We start from the raw sequence: 18,744 nt of genomic DNA, 5'->3' as shown, positions 1-18,744 counted from the left end.
ACATGTATTTTATAACTTTTATGGTAAAATTATTCTTTATCTTAATATTATATTTCGAAACTTCTTCTTTAAAACTTTTTAAATAAATAAATTTTTATATATTTGTAACATAAAACTTTATTTATTTAAAAAGTTATTTACAACTTTATAATTTAAAGTAATAATAGAATTGCATATTTAAGGTGCTATTTTTATTAATAAGAATTAATAAATAATTTTAATATAATATTTAATAATAATAGTTAATAATTTAAAAATATTAATTATGTTGTAAATTTTAAAGTAATTAAATTTTTTTTATAATTTTATAATTTATATTTATGATATGTATTTTAAAATTAAATTATTATATTTGATGATTATTTTTGACATTCTAGTAATTTTTATGAAATTTACAATAATATATATTTCAATATACATAGTTATTAAAATTTTAATTTGTATACAAATATATTAATATAAATTATGAATAAAAAAAATTATAATTGAATATGTATATATTTGTATATATGTAAATTGAATATAATATTTAAATTTCATGCTAGTCATCCATTTTTTCTGATTTGGCGCGTAAATTGATAAAAGAGGCGGGATTTTACACAGTATTGGTGTTGATATAGATAACTGTTATGGCGATTTGAGACTTAATTGTAATTTATTAAAATTTTGAAAATCTTAACGGATTTCTTATATTACATACATATATATATATATATATATATTCGTATATAAAAAGATGTCCCAACCATCAGTAACGGCGTATTTTAATACGCGTAAACGACAAGCAACTGACGATTTACGAAGCAAAGCAAAGGTTTTGCTTCTTGATCAAGAACAATCGAAATTGGTGAGTAATCAAAATCGGACATCAATAAATAAGGATAATTCCGAATTATCCGAAACATTAATTTCGATTCAAGAAGAAAAAGTAATGGGTACAAGTCCGAAGGTTATTTTTGTACCTGGAAAAGAATCAGTGAATAATCGTACTTTAAAAACAAATTCAGTTGTTCGGAATATTCAATTCGATTCTCCTAAATCAAACATTCAAAAAACACTTAAACATAATGTTCGTACTCGAGTTACACGTTCACGAAAATTATCTGGTCAAGAAGGACAGGTAGATATCAGAGAAAGTTTTCAAAAAATCGCAGAAGATTTAGATGAAAAGAAAGTATTGTTTGAAAAGAAAGGTGCATTAAGTCCAAAAAAGAAACCAGGAACATCTAAAATAGATGATGCTGTTAAAAATTCAAATATTTTAAATGATCAATTATCAATTAATTTCACAACACCAAAAAAAAGTTCTAATATGGATAATTTGGCAAAACAAGAGTTATCTCTTAATGAAATAAGAAATAAGATTAATAAGTCTTCTAGGCTTATGGAATTAAAAGCTTCTATTGCACGTTTCAAGAATTGTGAACAAAGATTAGAACAATTTCATAAACAAAATGATATTAAACCGCAGATACAAAAGTTTGAAAAGATTCAACTTGAGATACCAATTAGGTAAGATATTATAAAATCATATTTATGACTTAAATATCTTCTTTTTTTTTTGTTATAATATTTATGTTATTTATATAGTCCACAGAAAGCACATAAATCTCCAATCAAAACAATATTAAGTCCTTTGAAAAATAAACAATTAATGAATGCTAGTCCTCAACGCAGAATTTTATTTGAGCCTAAAGACACACCTCCTAGCCCAGTGAAAAGTAGTCCAATTAAAACACCAGCTTATCAACAATATTTATCACTTGCTGAAAGTGGCACTCCTGCTTTACCATTACCATATCATTATAGATTCTTGGCAGAGGCATTCAGATGCTTAGATACGGTAAGTATTATTTTATACATAAAAAATATATAAAAATATTTTTTGTAAATTTTTTACTATATATTATTTTATTAATTGTATAGATTTCTGCAATGCTATTCAATCGTAAAGAAACAATAACTTTTAAAAAACTAAAACCTGCAATTCAAGAATTATTGCGTAAAAATTTCACATTAGAACATCTAGCACAAATCAAAACTATTTATCCAGATGCATACAACTATTGTCAGGAAAAACATCGTACATTTGGTTCAACATCCAAACAAGATAAATTTGAATTAATTCTTACACCTTTTGTTGAAGAAAAAGATGGAAGGAATACCCCAGATTCAGATGATGTTTTAAAAACAGCATCTGAAGCTAGTATGGGACCACGAATATTACTTGAAAGACGAAGAAAATTTTATAATATCTTACTTGGTATTGAATTTATTTTTTTGAAAATATTTTTATATTTATTTTTATATTTATTTATTATTTAGCTTTATTTTATTAATTTATATTATTTTTTGGTTGTAGATAAAGTAAAAGATGAACATGAAAAATTTTTACTTAATTTGGAAACACCAATGCATGTACCAAAAGAAAAAATTGTTCGTTGGCATCCTGAATTTGATGTAGAAAGTTGCAAACCAATTGAACAATCTGATTTACCTCAACCACCTCATGTTGAAAAAATTACAACTGCAAAAGATGTTCTTGGTAAAAATATAAATAGAATATAAGTCATGTCTTTTATATTTATTTTATATTTTATTTAAAATATTTTATTAAAATTATATATATTTTAAAATTTAAACTAATTTTTATGAATTTTTTTAGATAAAGCAAAATCATTATTTAATTGTGGCACTCGCATGGAAAAGGCATTGCAACGATTAGCAGAAGCAAAGATGACATCTAAAACTCTTTCTTCAGAAAAGAACGAAGTAAATAATTCTACTCAAACAGAGGAGAGTATAAAAAAGATTAATATTACTGTTGTGGATACTCCACCTATCACACCTATATCACAAAACAATCATCTTAGTACAGCCCTTAAAGGCATACCAAAAGCTCTTCTTGAAAAAGTAAATATTTTCATTTTTGTTTCTCATTATATTATTTTATTTATATTTTAATAAAATAATTATTATTATTCATTAGGTTCGAGCTAAACAAGCTGCCAAGGCATTAGAAGCTATGACACGTACACCAAATGCTGAAAAAGAGGCTGTAATGTATTCAAGATTACCTGAATTAGTTAAAATTTTACGTAATATTTTTGTAGCTGAAAAGAAAGGGATTTTGACATTGGAATTTGTAATTACAAAACTAGAAAACTCATTTAGAGCAAAATTAACTTCTGCTGAACTAGAAGAACATATACGTCTATTGTGTAAACTGTTACCGACATGGACTAGCATACATAATGTACGAAAAATAGATTATTTAAAATTACAAAAAGAAATTGATCTTACGAAAATAGTAAAAAGATTAGAAATTATGGCTAATAACAAAGTAAAATCATCATGACATCTATTATAAAATGATTGATTTCATTCTTGCTTTAAATTATGATTTGTGTCAATTGCATTAATTTATATATTTTAATTATAATAATTTCGTATTTTGTAACATATTTGGTACTAATTATAATTATTCTATATTTTGAAAAAATTTTGTTTCAAGGAATAGTTTTGATTAAAAAAAATAAATTTTTTTTCTTAATTGACAAATATATAATTTATAATAATAAACATAATAAATTATATTTTTATAAAAACAACAGTTACAAACAAATTTACTACAATACAGTTACAATACTATTAAGTATTTACACTTTTTTTATTATTATTTTTTTATTTTAGAAATCCATTAACTTAGACATTGGTTGTTATTATTAAATCATTAATAAAAATTTGCAGAAATATACATAAAATATTACGTATTGTAATCGAATTATTAAAATATTGTAATATGAAACTGTTTAATTTCTTTTTCTTATATGAATGTCACAATGTTATATATAAAATAAAAAATAATATTAAAATTGTAAATAGTACCACAACTGAGGTACAAAATAAATTTAATATTCAATTCATTTTTTTGTCCTATATCTTAAAAATATTAGAATCTTTTTATGTTCTTATTTTAATATCATTGTTACTTGTTATTAATATCATTGTTAATTTGAATTGGAATATTATTGAAAAGTAATGATTGGAATTAAAATTACATTTGAATATAAAATTAAAAGTAAGAAAAAAAATGTCTATATATAAATATATTGCATTATTTTATATGATTATATAACTATATATATTAATACATATATAATTATATATTGAAATAAGTAAACAAAAAACAAATAATTGATTGTTCTATATTATTTTTTATAATTTTTTTATTACAAAAGTTGCTTTTATTAAACGAGAATTAAATAAACTTTTAATAAAATATTTTTAAAAATTATAAAAAATATTTATAATTTTTTATATTTTATCACATTTTTATTTATAATTTATTTTGAAGTCAATATCTATCTTAAATTGATTACAATTTATGAATTAATTAATTTATAAATTAATTCATGATGAAAATTGGATAATATATTTAAGTTATATTTTTAAAAATAAAATTTTTAAATTTAATGTTTTTTCAAAATAATATCTATAATATTCTTTTCGTATATTTAATAATTTATATATGAAACAATTTCAAATTAAAGAATTAAATGATAAAATGCAAAGAAATATGTGATAATATAATATTAAAAATTAAATATTTTGAATTATTTTATAGACACATTTAAATATATAAAATGATTAAACAATATATTATGTTTTAGAAGTTTCTAGAGATACATTATAAGTAATATCTATTTTTATATTTCCATTTTTTATTTTTATATTTTTATTAAAAGATCAAAATACATTATAGTTTAAAAAAAAAATAATGAAAGTGAATTCAATTAATATTCAATTAATATATAGTTAAATCCGTGAACAATAAATTTTGCCTTATTGTCAATAAAAGATTGTTTATGTAGGATTTTTTATATATTATTTTTTATGTAGGATTACATTTATGTCTGATATTAAATTGATAACAAAAATATAATAAAATCTGCGAAAACAGATTGATAGCAGAAATCTCGTTAATATAACTGAGAACAAAAATGAAACATATTTTAATAGTAGAAAAAATCAAGCACAAAAATCGAGCAGATTTTGTAACTTTAATTTAAATTCTAAATTGAAAATACATAATTATAATAAAAATAACAAAATCTGTTAATTTTTTCCGAAATATGAACATGTAAGATGTAATAAGAATTACCATATGCATTTAATATATACATATTTTTTTAATAAAATGAAATTCAATCAATGAAACGGAAATGGAATTTATGAAAATTATTTTCAAAATCTTATTATTTAATTTGGTAAATTTTATAAAAGTTTTATTTTATGTAAAAATAATATTTGCAAGAAAAATTTTGCTGATTTGAAAGATTTTGAAAATTAATTATAATTCTTATGTATAATACTGTAATAGCGCTGTTGACTAATTCCATTATAAATCGTATTTGATGATTTGAGAAAAATAAGAGTTATATAGCTTTCGAATTATATAATATGAAAATACATTTATAATTTATATTTAATAATAGATTTATTTTTTATATTTAATCTGTGGTATTCATGTGTAGTATGTCATTTAATATTAATAAAAAATGTATTATCTATAAAAAAAAATATTTTATTTATCTACATTTGATAAATGTAGATTGTTTTTCTAATTATTCAATAGATGGTACAATGGTATAAATTTCAGACATTCTAACCTCTATTATTAAGTTGACTTATACTTGCAGAAGTTTTTCTGTGATATAAAAAAGTTATATATATACGTATACATAAATATTTAAAATCATGTTTTTAACCAATGTTTTATTAAAAAAAAATAAAAGCAAGTAAGTATGAATTAATTAATATATAATTTAATTTTAAAAATGGAAGTAAGGTTAGTTTGTATATAACAAGATGTTTATATCACTATTAATATAATAATTTAATTTCAAAAACAAATAATTCATTGTAAAAATTCATTCTTTTTTCTGTATATATATATATATGTAATCATATATCTATATTTATTCAATAATTGTATTAGAAATGTATTATAAAATATAATATTATAACATATATTTAATTTTCAGAAAAATTTTAGTATTAGTAGAAAGTATAGCAAGTGGGCACAAGCTTATAAGAATTCGAGACAGAGTAGCTGACAAATTGGAAGAAGTATATTTTGATCCTTATGGTAAGTTTATTTTGAAAATTTATAATTATGAATTTATTATATATTATATTTCATGAAATTGCATGTTTCAGTTCAAGCTAAAGTACTTTATCGAGAAATGAAGAGAATTAAAAGTTTATAAATGTTAATTTAATAAATAATTTCATATATATATATATAAAACAACATAATTAATAATTTATTTAATAAATATATATAAACAAAATTGTATAAATATTGTAATAAAATAATATTAAAATAAAAAAAATATAATTAATATATTAATCTCTTTATTTATTAATTAATTTTTGATAAAGATGAGATCCTTTGATAAGAATAAGAATAATATCCTTTACAGAGTCAAGATAAAAAAAGACGAGTAGATATTATCGTAAATGGTTTTAATAGCGACGTATATCCAACATTTTGCCTGAATTACTTATCTAATGTGCATATCGAAAAAAATAAGAGAGATTGGAAGAGAAAAGGGAAATGAAGGACCTTGAAATCGAGATTGGGGTAGGTTTCCTTTGATCCTTAACAAGGAACGTAAAGTTGTATTATTTCCACCTGGATTTCAAACGGTTGAAATTCACGAGGCGTGAAACAGTACTATTCTCTTTCTCTGTTTCACCCTTCTAAATCTTATTTTTTTTCTTTGTTCTTTTTTGTTCGTTACTATTTTTCGGCAATGTAAGAATATTGTGATATCATTTACTGATATTACTAATTTAATTTTTTCTGACAAATTATTATAGTTGGTAAAACAATGATTGCAGTTTCAGAAACTATCTACTTCTCAAATCGTTTTTATCTTTTATGATTGTGCATATGGCAACTCCTGACATCTACATTTTTTACCTTAAATAATCTTCCTAAATTTTATTTTTATTTAAAAATTTTCTATTTATCAAATTTTTTTTTAATATATAATATTTTTTTTTTTAAATATTAAAATAACTTTTTCTGATATACAAATAACATTTTAAGAACCACCATTTTAAAATTTAAAGTTAATTTTATCAAATATTAGAAATAATTATTTATATTTTTAATTTTTCGTAACATATATATATATAATATAAATGATTCATGAAATCAATTAGCAATTAAAATATTCTATATTTGTTATTCTTATGAAAAAAATAACAAATTATAGGATAAGAAAATTAATTCTCGAATTAAATGGAGAAAATCTCGAAACAAATAAATCTTCGTTAAGAAGCGTTTTTTTCTGGCACAATAAATTTCGAAGCGGTATGCAACAGCGAAATTGTTAAAACGTCTGTTGTTTATGCTTGACTCGGTAGAACAGCCGGTAAAGGAGGAAACAGTACGCAACAGAAAGCGAGTCGGAAAGATGGAGTGGAGCATGAGCAGAAAGAAGAAAGGGCGAGAAAAGCAAAACAGAAACGAAAAGAAAAAGGGAGAAAAAGAGAGAGAGAGAGAGAGGCTCGTCTGGGCCTTGGCGCGTTTCAGTTGCCTCGCGTTCGAGGGCGTTTTTCGCCCGTGAGTTGTTCTTTGCTTATTACAGTGTGTGCACTGGGCTCGAGCTCGCTAAAGTGGTTTGCTGCTAATTAACTGCGTTATTTTTACAACTCTCTTGCTCCCATCCACCTCCCACGTCTCTTTCCGCCCCCTTTCCCTTTTTCCTTCCCCTAACTGTTCTCCCACATTTGCAATGGGGTTCAATAATTCTGTGGCCGCAACGCCCTCTCTCTCTCTCTCTCTCGCTCTTATTCTCTCATTTTGTTTTCACGTTTCTTATAATGCATTTTTTCATCTGTATGCTTCTGATTTTATGATGATGAAATGTGATTATATTCGTTATCTATTGTTAAAAAAAATATTGGTATATTTAATATATTTGTTGAGTATATTAATTAAAAATAAATTAAATAAATTTAATGTTACAGAATTAAAAAAATCATATATTGCTTATTTTTATGGTTTTACGGTTATATAAATGTGAATAGAAAGTAAAACGTACACGACGATTTGGAAATGGTTCTTTCCTCGGACTTTTTTTGCTCACACTTATTACTACCTTAGTACTTGCGGCGGGTTAATTTTACCAGCATATTTTGTATGTACATTTCGAGGATGCATTTGTAGGAAATTAACGAGAATATCGGAAGGTTTTTAAGTACTCTAGTTTGAAATGGTTTTCAAGCGTGCAGCTACTTAACCGTCATTTTGCAATATTATCAAAAAGCAAGTATCATTCACCCTTTAAAAAAGTGATCGAAAACGAATTAAAATAAAATATATTTATATTTTTTACAATTTTATTATGTTTGTATTATAATTTGTGAATTTTGTATTAAAAATGATAATTTCTACATTATAAAAAATCAACTTATGAATTACAATAGCATTAATATAAAAATTTAGTCGAAAAGATTTTATTATTATATAAACAAAAAATATATTGAAAAGTACTTTCTTTAAAATAAAATATTTTTTTTTCATATAAAAATTATTTCATATATTGTTTAAAACATAAACATAATACATAATAAAAGTATATAAAATAATACCCATACTTCAATTATTACGTATGATAATGTTAATATGTCGTTTATAATCACAAACACCAAGAAAACATTCGACCGTATTTGAATCGAAATAATTTTAATTCCATAATATCGTGAACGAAACGACTATTGGTTACGATTATCGGAGATGGTCGGAAGCAGAGAAGTCGAAGGTCGTTTGTATAGGTATCTCTCTGTCGACAGTCGTGGCACCCTTCTTTCCTCCGCCACGAAAAGGCCCTTGAAATAAATTGAAAATGGCTGATATCGCCCCGCTCTTGGATAAGTGATACCTACATCACCTACACGCACATTGGTTACCACAGATTTCCATGGGTATTCTTTTATATATTCAAAACAGCTATTCAAAAGCGGATCCAAGTCTTTTCGTATAGATGATCAATTAAAATCATGTTAAAACCTATTAATCGCATATTTCGTCGAAGGAAGAAAATGAAAGATTGAATAAGAGAAACAATATTAATTGGATTCAATTAAAGAATAATTATTAATCGAAAGCTTATGAAAAATAAACGAATTCAATTTATTTATATTGTTTAATGCTCTATGTTCGATGCTCTGATAGTTATATTTATTACGTGTATAAATATATGTATATATATATATATATATATATATATATATATAAATAAGAATTTCTGTAAATGAATATTAAATATAATGAATATTTTATATATAGCATAATTTTAATATAATTTATTCGATTAGTCATCTATATGTATCTTGAAATCGAAACTAATTAGATATATATTTAGCTAGAACATTTTTTATGTTTAATATTATGAATCAGAAATATGAATATCAGCAGTGCTTCTATTAGGACAGATGGTCTATCTCATTATTCAGTGCAATCGAGCTTGTCGAAAATTTATGTACTCCCTCGTATTCCGCGATCGTAAAATCATTTCCAAAATTCACGATTTGCCCGATCGGGTAATTTTCAGCACGTACGCGTGTACTAAGCTCATTCACACGATCAAACATATACGTATATAAACGATGACACACATATGCATACACGTACAAAAGTATTCAGGCATCGAAAACGTTACGAGGCTAAACGCGAAACGCGAACTGACGTACGCTTTCGCGCGCACGCTCACGCAGTTACACACGCACGAAAAGAAGCATGTGCGCGAGCACATGAACGAGAAGGTGTATTGAATCGACGAGTATCATGCAGTTGACAGCTAGAGCTAATTGAATCTTGACTCTATCTATCTGTCGACTCGAGCTGAGACTCGACTGCCGGCGCCGCTCCGAATTGCATTTCCGTTCGACAGAATCGGTCGCGCTTGAGAATTCTATCTTCTCCCTTAATCTCTCTTTATTTTTATAATATAAAAATTCAATGATTTTGAAACTGTAAAAAATCATTCAAATGTTATCTTTCTTTTTCAATTTTTGTTTTAGTCTTATTTATTGAACTTTTTGAATAGATAATACAACTATTATATTTATATATACCTTAGAAATCTTATCAATAAATAAGAATTTAAAGTTGTAAATTTGCATTAATTATGCATTAATAATTAATATTTAACAAAATTAAATAGCTTTAATTCTTTTATATTTCAATATTGTAGAATAAAAAATAATTATTTATATAAATTTTTTTTCTCTTACATATTTACATTGATTCAAGTTGTTTTTTTTCTTATTTATTGAAATACAATGTTGTAAAAAATTATATTAACTATGTATTAATGATTCGGAATCTTTTTTATTAAAAAAGAAAATTTCTTTTCACCGCAAATGAAAGATTTCTGTGCATGAGATCTTAATTACATACGGATCAATAAAAATTCTATAAAAATTTAATTAAAAAAGAGCAAAATATGGAATATTAAAAAACAGGACGTTCGTAATAAAGATGCAAACATTTATTTTTTATAACATTATTTGCAATTTTCTGTTATATTTTCGATAATTGATATTTTTAGAATGTAACTCAATATATCAATTCGAAAAAAATTTAATCTTATCTTTTCTTTAAATAATTATGAAATAGATAAGTGAATAGAATTCATATATTACTTGTTTACATACAATACAAACAAAATATATTTTTAAAAATATATGACGAAGTTAGATTGCCAAATGTAATGGTAACATAACATCTCGTTTAAGGAAATAATGTAGTAAACAACAAGAAGTTGAGGTTCGTAATACCGATAAAGGCACAAAACCTGGGAAAGGAGAATAGGTAGGAAGGGGACTTTGTTCCCCGTCTAGGATTCTATAATCCGTACGATCTTTATCGTTAAATTCTGTACTCGTGGACCGATGCCTCGATTGCGCAATCAAGATGGCATCGAGAAAGGCATCTCTCGCCTTCGACTCAAACTACCAACAAGTATTTCAATATCCGCTCCAATATATTCCCATCGACCCTATAAACGTGTGTGCAGTTATATTGGATTCCCTTCCTCCTTCCTTCGATTTGCTTTCCTTATCGCTCTCATTTCTTCACTTTTTCCGTTCTCGCTTCCTTCCGTAGTATGTATATGTGCATGTGTATTCGTGATCGCAGACCAATTGGTTCTTCTCGTCGCCACGCTCATACGCAATGTGGTGTATATCTGTACATCTAAAGAAACCGCATTTAAATGCATTTGATAATCCTGTAAAAGATTGATCTCAGTGACTAAAGAATTGAATGGAACGATAATTGTTTAGAAAAAAAAACACGATACTAACAATTATTATTATGTTTTTTTTAATTTCTTTATTATTAAAACTAATACTTTTAGATGAAAACGATTAGAGGTTCATTATTTGAATAAGAAAATTTGAATGAACTTTGATAAAAAAAGTAAAGAAAATTTTTGTTTTATGTTTTCTGGGATATTTGTATGAATTCCTTGAATCAAGTGTATCAATACTTTTTTCTAGTGATCTTTGTCTTAAACAATAAATAGATAATAGAATTATCTATTAAAATTTTTTTAATAAAAGAAATATATAATACAATAATCAAATTAATAAATAATTAGATAATTTTGAAAGAACATAAAAATAAAATAATATTCATTACGTAATTTATATCTTTCTTTCTTTAATCTAAAAATATCTAGCAGAATTATATTTAATTAAAATAAAAACATTGGTTTAATTCAAATATTCAAATATTCAAACGAACTAAATTATAATGAGATAAAATATAAACATAAAAAAATTCGTATTTAACTTCATCTATTGCTTATATCTATTATATCTATCTATTACATGATAAAAAGCGATCAAATAGATATCGGGATGATCATAAGAAATAATCTAGAAAATTCTTTTCAGATTAATTACTCAGTTTGAAGTTTTTAGATTATAAAGATATGCAATAGGTCAGGAGATATGAAATAATTTACCATTGCATAGTTCTATTCACTACCACCTGGGTACACATTAAAATTGTGCATTTCCCCACCTTTCCATTACCTAGTTCTTTTCATCATTGCTACTGCTATCTCTGTCGTTTCTTTCATTCATCCTCTTTGTTGCCATAATCTATATATGCATACACAGATCGTTGCTTATTATACTAATATGTCCGTCGTGCGTTCATCGCGGTGCATCGCCATCAAAAGAGATTTTCTCATTCGAATTTAATTGTTTGGCCCGATCCTGACCAAAGAAATGGAGTGATACGGTCGGGACTGGTTTTTCACCACGCTTCAAGCGCTGGTTCGCGATCAAACGGATCCCCTTTTTATCCGTGAATCTTTCTTTACGGTTCGCCGATTTTTTGGCCACTGAATTCTTCCCGGGTATTTAAATAAAACCACCGATGCTTCGTATAAATGCTCCAGTTAGATAGAAAATTCATGGATCCCGGATAGAGAACTGTAAATAAAAGATAAATCTGTGAGTCTAACTTAATGTTGAATATGAAACTTTTCGATAAACTTTTCTTGATTTTGGGAATTAATTATTGAAAATTAATTACTAAAATTAAGATGAATATGTTGATAAGCAAATGTAAATCTAAAAAATTAGGGCGATTAATGAAATTAAAAATTTGCTGAAATTATTACGATGCAAATAATTATACTTAATTTTTAAGATCATAAACAATTATTTGAAAATTCAATTTTAATAAATAAATAAAATAGTATAAATGTTTTAAGAAAAGAATAATACTTTTATAAATAAATAGGTATCTTATTCAATTTTAAGAATAAAGGAAAAATAAAAAATTTCTTATCGGATTAGCATTTAATCTATATGAGAAAAGAATAAAAAAAAGGAAGAAAGAAAGTGGTAACGGATAATAGAAAGTAGTGCCCGAAGCGTGGCTTTGCACGATTTGTGGTTATCGAACAGAATAGACGCGTTGTACTGGATCAACCATACAATGAATCCAATTGGTGAAAGGATTTTGCAATCGTACCCACCGTTTATACCAGGTATATTTGTAGGGGATACAGGTACGGTTTTAAGCATGGTTCCTTTTATAAGTACCATTATAAGTGCCATTTGAATATGTCTACACCCGCTTTGTTCGCGAATTTCAAACTAGTCATTGTCCTCTCGTTATTGTTTGAAAGGACACGAGATGACAACCGCTGTGGTTAACAAAATACACCCTATTTTTCTCGAAACAATTATGTCTTTGATTTTTATAATATATTAATCATTTAATTTTTTACAAACATCTATTTCTTATACAATTTAAATAACAGTCCACGAATATTTTATCTTATAATTTTGATTTATCTAATTCAAGAATAAATTCACAGATAATTATTTAAAAACTTTTTATCCTTACTGATTCCAAATATAATGATTTTGAAATATACTGACAAAATCAAACGTTATATGAATAATTTTTTTTTATATATGTAGAATTATAGAATTTTATAGAATTTAGAATTATATAGAATTTTAATATTAATTCATTCATTAAATATTGTATACCAGTCGATTATACATATAAAAATAGTTTATATAATATAGAAAAGTGATATCATTGATACATATGAATACAGGTAAAATCTAATGGTATTAACAGTAAAAATACTTTGTATATATCTCTATAATATTTCAAAATGAGATGAGAATAAGATTATTTTTAAATAATTATCGTTTTATAAAAAACATTATGTAACAACAAATCATAGATACAAATCATGTAACATAACCTCCAAATTTTTTAAAATAATAGAAACCAATCAAATCTATTTTTTAAATCCTCCCTGAAAATAAATCATATTTGAATGCAAACTGATTTAAAAAATATTCTTATGAACTTATTTTTGAAATCATGGAAAACTTACTTAAGCTTTTGTGCGTTTCAATCCTTTTCTTGTCAATCACCGGTTGTAATTATATAATACTCATACATTGTGTAATTTGAAATGATTTAGAGAGGATATATTCACGAGAGGCCCACAGCTATATGGAGACTGGGATATTAAGAAAACGTAATAAAATAGACTATTGGTTTTCTAATCGAACAATGGCTGTGTGTACCACGGATATTACCATTGGATATCTCGTTACACCATAATCGAGGAATAATCGATCGCAAAGTTGTAGCACAAGGCAAATTGCTGGGCGTGGTAAGAACGATCCAGGAAACTCGAGAGGGCAAAAGACAAGGGCGCGTAGCAGAACGGGAAATCCGAGATTTTTCTTCCTTTCCTCTCGCGCACGCTCTTTTATTTCTCCTGGTCATGTAAAAAGCTTTTTATTCAAACCCGTGTTCACCCTCGATCAAGCGGCGTGCGTGTATTTCCACAGAAGCGAATCGGGGCGTAACAAAGATTCATTTCACCGACACGGGATCTTTGAACTGGGTTAATTAGGGGACCGAAAGCTTTTGTTCAATCATTCGAAGAATCTTGTTACGATTTCATCAATGTAGAAAAATTGATGAATGAAAGAGATGGTTTTTCTAAGAAATCGAATTAGTTTTATAGTAATAAGAAGATTATATGATAATAAATTAATCATGTCGATAATGTTAGGTTATGTTATTAATGATACACGAATGTTATCTATTTGAAATTAAAACATTTTAATTATATAAATTTATTTATATATACGTACGTAATGTCAATTAAAATAAAATTTCTAATATATGCACACACAGTAGAAAAGATTCTTGACTTCTGTAGAGACGAATATCACGTATGACAATTAGGGAGAGGGGAAAAAAGGGAAATACGAGTAACCAGTATCCTGGTCGATCATGGTATTCCGTCTCTCTCGTGTCTCTTTCCTTCTCGCAACAAGAGCGGTCCTCGATCATCCTCTACCTCTCGTCAATGCATCCGGGGACTTCCGCGATTTCTGAATAGAAATCTCTATGGTGGCTGACAATGCAATACGTGGACAATTGCATAGTCTAATGGATCTGCCTCACATCATCGTAACTTATACGTACGTGTCGTTCGTGTAAACGATATCGACAAACGTCCATTCCGCGTGTCTTCCAACCGTTCGCAAAAACGAGATCGACATTCTCTCTATGGTGGTCGTGTCTTTCCGCTGTCATCATACTCTACTACGTCTCTCCCCTTCTTCTTCCTTTGCGCCACGGTTTCGCGCGCCGAAAAACGAAAAAAGATTCGTTCGCGTCGGGTTCGGTCGGTAAAAACGAATATGTCGTGTCTGAGTATTTCCCCCTATATGTGAAATGAAAATTATTCCGCGGTTTAGGCCGCGTCTGCTAATCAATCAATAACGATGCGTTCTCCATATGCGAATAAATTAATTAGGTCGGATCGCTTTCGAGTCTCTAATTCAACGCTGGTCGCTATTCCTATCCGAAAATTTCGTTTGAAGTCAATAGAAACGCACGTAATCCCATTTGAAGTTATTTTCAATATTAGTCAGATTGGTACCTAATATTTCGATTAATCTCCATCTCAATTACGTTATAAAATATTTTATTATACTCATTGAATAACATTTGATGGAAGTGTAATAATAAAAATATATATACAGTTTTCAAAATTAATCGATCAATAGGATTCACTTCTAATATCAATTAGACTTGATAAATTAGAAAAGAAACCAATATATTGTATTTGTGCACTATTAATCATTACATAAAGATCGAATGGTTAACCGATCTGTTCAACGAAGATTTAATGGTCCCACTAAGAGGTAGAAAAGGTATAGAAGAATCGGAATGAACTTGTTCACCGGTCTTTCTTCTGTATGCGTGGGCGGTACTCCGTTCCATTTTGTTCTCTTCCTATCCTTCTTTTACCCAACAAAACACCGCGAGACCCTCGATGTTTTGCGTATACGTACTTTATCTCGTCTTCTTCTGGTTAGCGTGACGGAGAAAGAGAAATAATAAAGTGAAGAAAGAATGAGACAGAAAAAGGAAGATCAAGAATCAAAGAAGAGCGAGATGGTAAAGGGAGGAAAAGAGAGAAACTTGGAATCTTTCGTGGTTGGACGCGAAGGAGGTACGCGAAGAGATGGTCCAGGCAGTTACGGCATTGTATACCTAACAGGAAAAAGAGACAAAGCGAACAAAACACTGTCGGGGCGTCGCTCCGCAAACACAGCGCCCTCACGAACGAGGAATGAGATGAAGGACTAAAACTTGGAACAAAAGTCCTCACTTTTGTTCCCTCGAAAGTTTTTCGAATTATGGCCATAGCGAAGAGAAAGGCAGAGGGAAAAGGAGGACGGCATCGAGAGAGGTACCTCTGTGATTTATATCTCACCAAGGTTTCGGAATTATTAAACTTTCCAGGGCACCGGAAGAAAGGAGGTGAAGGAAACGATGGCTACGACGGAGAGGAGTTTCTAAGAGAGAGAGCTTGTACTGTAATTAAGCCGTTTTCTAATGAAGATTGATCGGTCAATTAGCACCGTAACCTCCCACCTTGTGTCTCTTCTATTATTTAGAGCAGACTATTAAACATTTACTTTCGTGTCTGTAGTTTTATATCTTCCATTAGGTTGATATTTTCAATGGATATGATTTGTTATCAGTTAATTCTGAAAAAAAAATATAACATGATTATTTTCCCTTAAAAAGAGATATAGTAATTATTAGATAAGTTAATTAATTGCTTGATAAAACGATTTATTCAGTCAAAGTTACAAAACTTTAACAAAATTAAATGTTTCATCATGAAGTCGATGGTTAGTATTCCCAGAGCCAATTCGTAAAATACTTCGATTATCCATTAACAAGCAATTAAACCGCTGGTAACGAGGTACAATTCAGACTCGAGTTGAGATATCCCTGGAAGAGATTAAAAGCTGCCACTTGTGAGTCTGGGCAAAACCACCCTTTTGCGTTTCTGTCGTTCGACCATCTCTCTTTTACTCCCTTTTCTATCTTCTTCTTGTCTCTGTTTTGCTCAACCCTCAACCGTCGTGGCCACAATAGAGAGTGGGAAGCCTCTTTCTATGGATCATACAATGGATATAGTATATCAAACAAATTCGACCCCGGAAAATTATTGGCCATAGTAATCCCACGTTACCGACCGTGGACGATAATTCTCCCATCAACGACGGCACGTGACCCATACTAGAACAAAGGGTTCGAAACCACGGTGAAAACTCAACCATGAGAGCAAAGATGTAAGGTTAAGCCTATCCATTATTAATATTTTTCCGATTTTTCTTCACGACTATTATCACGCTTATTTTTTTAAGAAATAATATAAGTTCTTTCTTTTTATTGAAATAATTATATGAAATATAATTTCTATGAAGATATAAGGTTAGACTTATTCATTATTAATATATTTTCGATTTAATTTTTGCAATTATTATCTTACTTATTACTATCAATACTTACTTTGTTAAGGAATAATATAAATACTTTTCTTTCACTAAAACAATTATATGAGGAATGATTTTCATACATAGTGAATCAATTAATTTTTTAGTTAATTCTAAATTAGAAATTAATTATAAAAAGATTAATCAATTAATGATATTTTACGAAAGAAAATAGTAGATTTTAATAATTTGAGTAAAAATGTAAAATGAAAAAAAAAACAAGAGAATACCGTCCACCGTTGATTTAATATATTCCACGTGATCGGATCATAACCCATCGATTGAAGCGCATCCTGATTTATGGCAAAGTACATAACAAAGATTTCGATGGCAAATCCAGAGGCGACACGTCCTTCATTCTGACAGGATTGAAAGCCGTAAAAATCCTTGTCGGACGAAAGGGTAGCCCGATCTAGGTACGCATGCGTTTGACAGAGTAGATATATTTCGATCATGGATTTTCGATAGGCCGCAAGGATTAGGGACAACCCTCTGGTGCTCTCGCGCGTTTGTTCGAAACAATGCTCGACTTAACTGATTGGCCGATTACTGGTTCTGTATGTTGTATTCTCTGTATTGTATCCAATGAATAAGAGAGTGGCGAATGTAGAGTGTAGTATACATCAGATTACCATAATAATCTTGGCTAACAAGTATTGTTTGGTTAATTGAAAAGTCATGGCTTTTCTATCTATTCTTTGTTCTGAATTAAATTTTTTCTCTTAAAAATTAATTTAAATTAATTTCTTACACTATACTATATAATAATTTCTTAATTACACACAATTTTTATGCTTTTTTATTTATATTTTTTATACAAACTATATATTAATATGTAAACAAAAAGAAACAAAGTTTTATAGGTTAACATTTGTTAGATTGGCAATAATGATTAACTTCAGCAATATTTCAAATGTTCCTAGCAATTGCAAAGAAAAATAAATTACTAGAAAATTTGGAAATATATATCTAATGCGCAAATAAAAAAATATAGATAGATATTCGCAACTTTAGATGTTTTCTTTCAAATATTTGAATCCTTTTCGATATCAAATTAGAATCAAATAAAAATGATTGAAGAAAAAAAAGATAGTTAAAATAGCAAATCAAAGAAAGAAAAGAAAGAGAGAGAGAGAGAGAGAGAGAGACAGATGAAGACAGAGAAAAGATAGTGGGCGTAACTCGCGATAATTTGCATGGAAATTTTTATCGGTACGGCCGAAGAGGCAATATCCAGCAGACGCATTTAAGATCTGAGTCCGGATAATAGCCACAGAAATGGGATCGTAATGCCCG

At 27.5% G+C, this 18,744-nt stretch overlaps 2 protein-coding genes and 2 long non-coding RNA genes across 5 annotated transcripts; 2 read left to right on the top strand and 2 right to left on the bottom strand.

Moving 5' to 3' along the window:
• The first annotated feature begins 501 nt into the window (after positions 1-501).
• Positions 502-3,926, top strand: LOC107994297 (DNA replication factor Cdt1). Its single transcript, XM_017051130.3, has 6 exons — positions 502-1,512; positions 1,591-1,843; positions 1,927-2,263; positions 2,363-2,545; positions 2,666-2,913; positions 2,990-3,926. The coding sequence occupies exons 1-6, from the start codon at positions 737-739 to the stop codon at positions 3,356-3,358; spliced, it is 2,166 nt and encodes a 721-aa protein (XP_016906619.1). The 5' UTR covers positions 502-736; the 3' UTR covers positions 3,359-3,926.
• Positions 3,927-5,404: 1,478 nt separating this feature from the next.
• On the top strand, positions 5,405-6,409 carry LOC108001780 (large ribosomal subunit protein bL33m). The gene is made up of 3 exons (XM_017062972.3): positions 5,405-5,801; positions 6,048-6,151; positions 6,223-6,409. The coding sequence occupies exons 1-3, from the start codon at positions 5,761-5,763 to the stop codon at positions 6,270-6,272; spliced, it is 195 nt and encodes a 64-aa protein (XP_016918461.1). The 5' UTR covers positions 5,405-5,760; the 3' UTR covers positions 6,273-6,409.
• Positions 6,410-10,570: 4,161 nt separating this feature from the next.
• Positions 10,571-15,430, bottom strand: LOC108001781 (uncharacterized). Its single transcript, XR_009828844.1, has 3 exons — positions 14,737-15,430; positions 12,124-12,528; positions 10,571-11,278 (listed from the first exon to the last, which is right to left on the bottom strand). It is a non-coding gene; the product is annotated as an uncharacterized LOC108001781 (long non-coding RNA).
• Positions 15,431-15,582: 152 nt separating this feature from the next.
• Positions 15,583-18,263, bottom strand: LOC108001782 (uncharacterized). Of its 2 annotated transcripts, XR_009829103.1 has the most exons (4): positions 17,679-18,263; positions 17,149-17,191; positions 16,885-17,065; positions 15,583-16,650 (listed from the first exon to the last, which is right to left on the bottom strand). It is a non-coding gene; the product is annotated as an uncharacterized LOC108001782 (long non-coding RNA). The 2 variants fall into 2 exon arrangements; XR_009829102.1 differs by lacking the exon at positions 15,583-16,650 and having other exon boundaries at positions 16,658-17,065.
• Positions 18,264-18,744: the final 481 nt, after the last annotated feature.

Source organism: Apis cerana, linkage group LG1 (assembly GCF_029169275.1).
Source record: "Apis cerana isolate GH-2021 linkage group LG1, AcerK_1.0, whole genome shotgun sequence".
Classification (NCBI taxonomy): domain Eukaryota; kingdom Metazoa; phylum Arthropoda; class Insecta; order Hymenoptera; family Apidae; genus Apis; species Apis cerana.
Note: the sequence above shows the minus strand (reverse complement) of the source record. Positions and strands in the feature narration are given on the sequence as shown.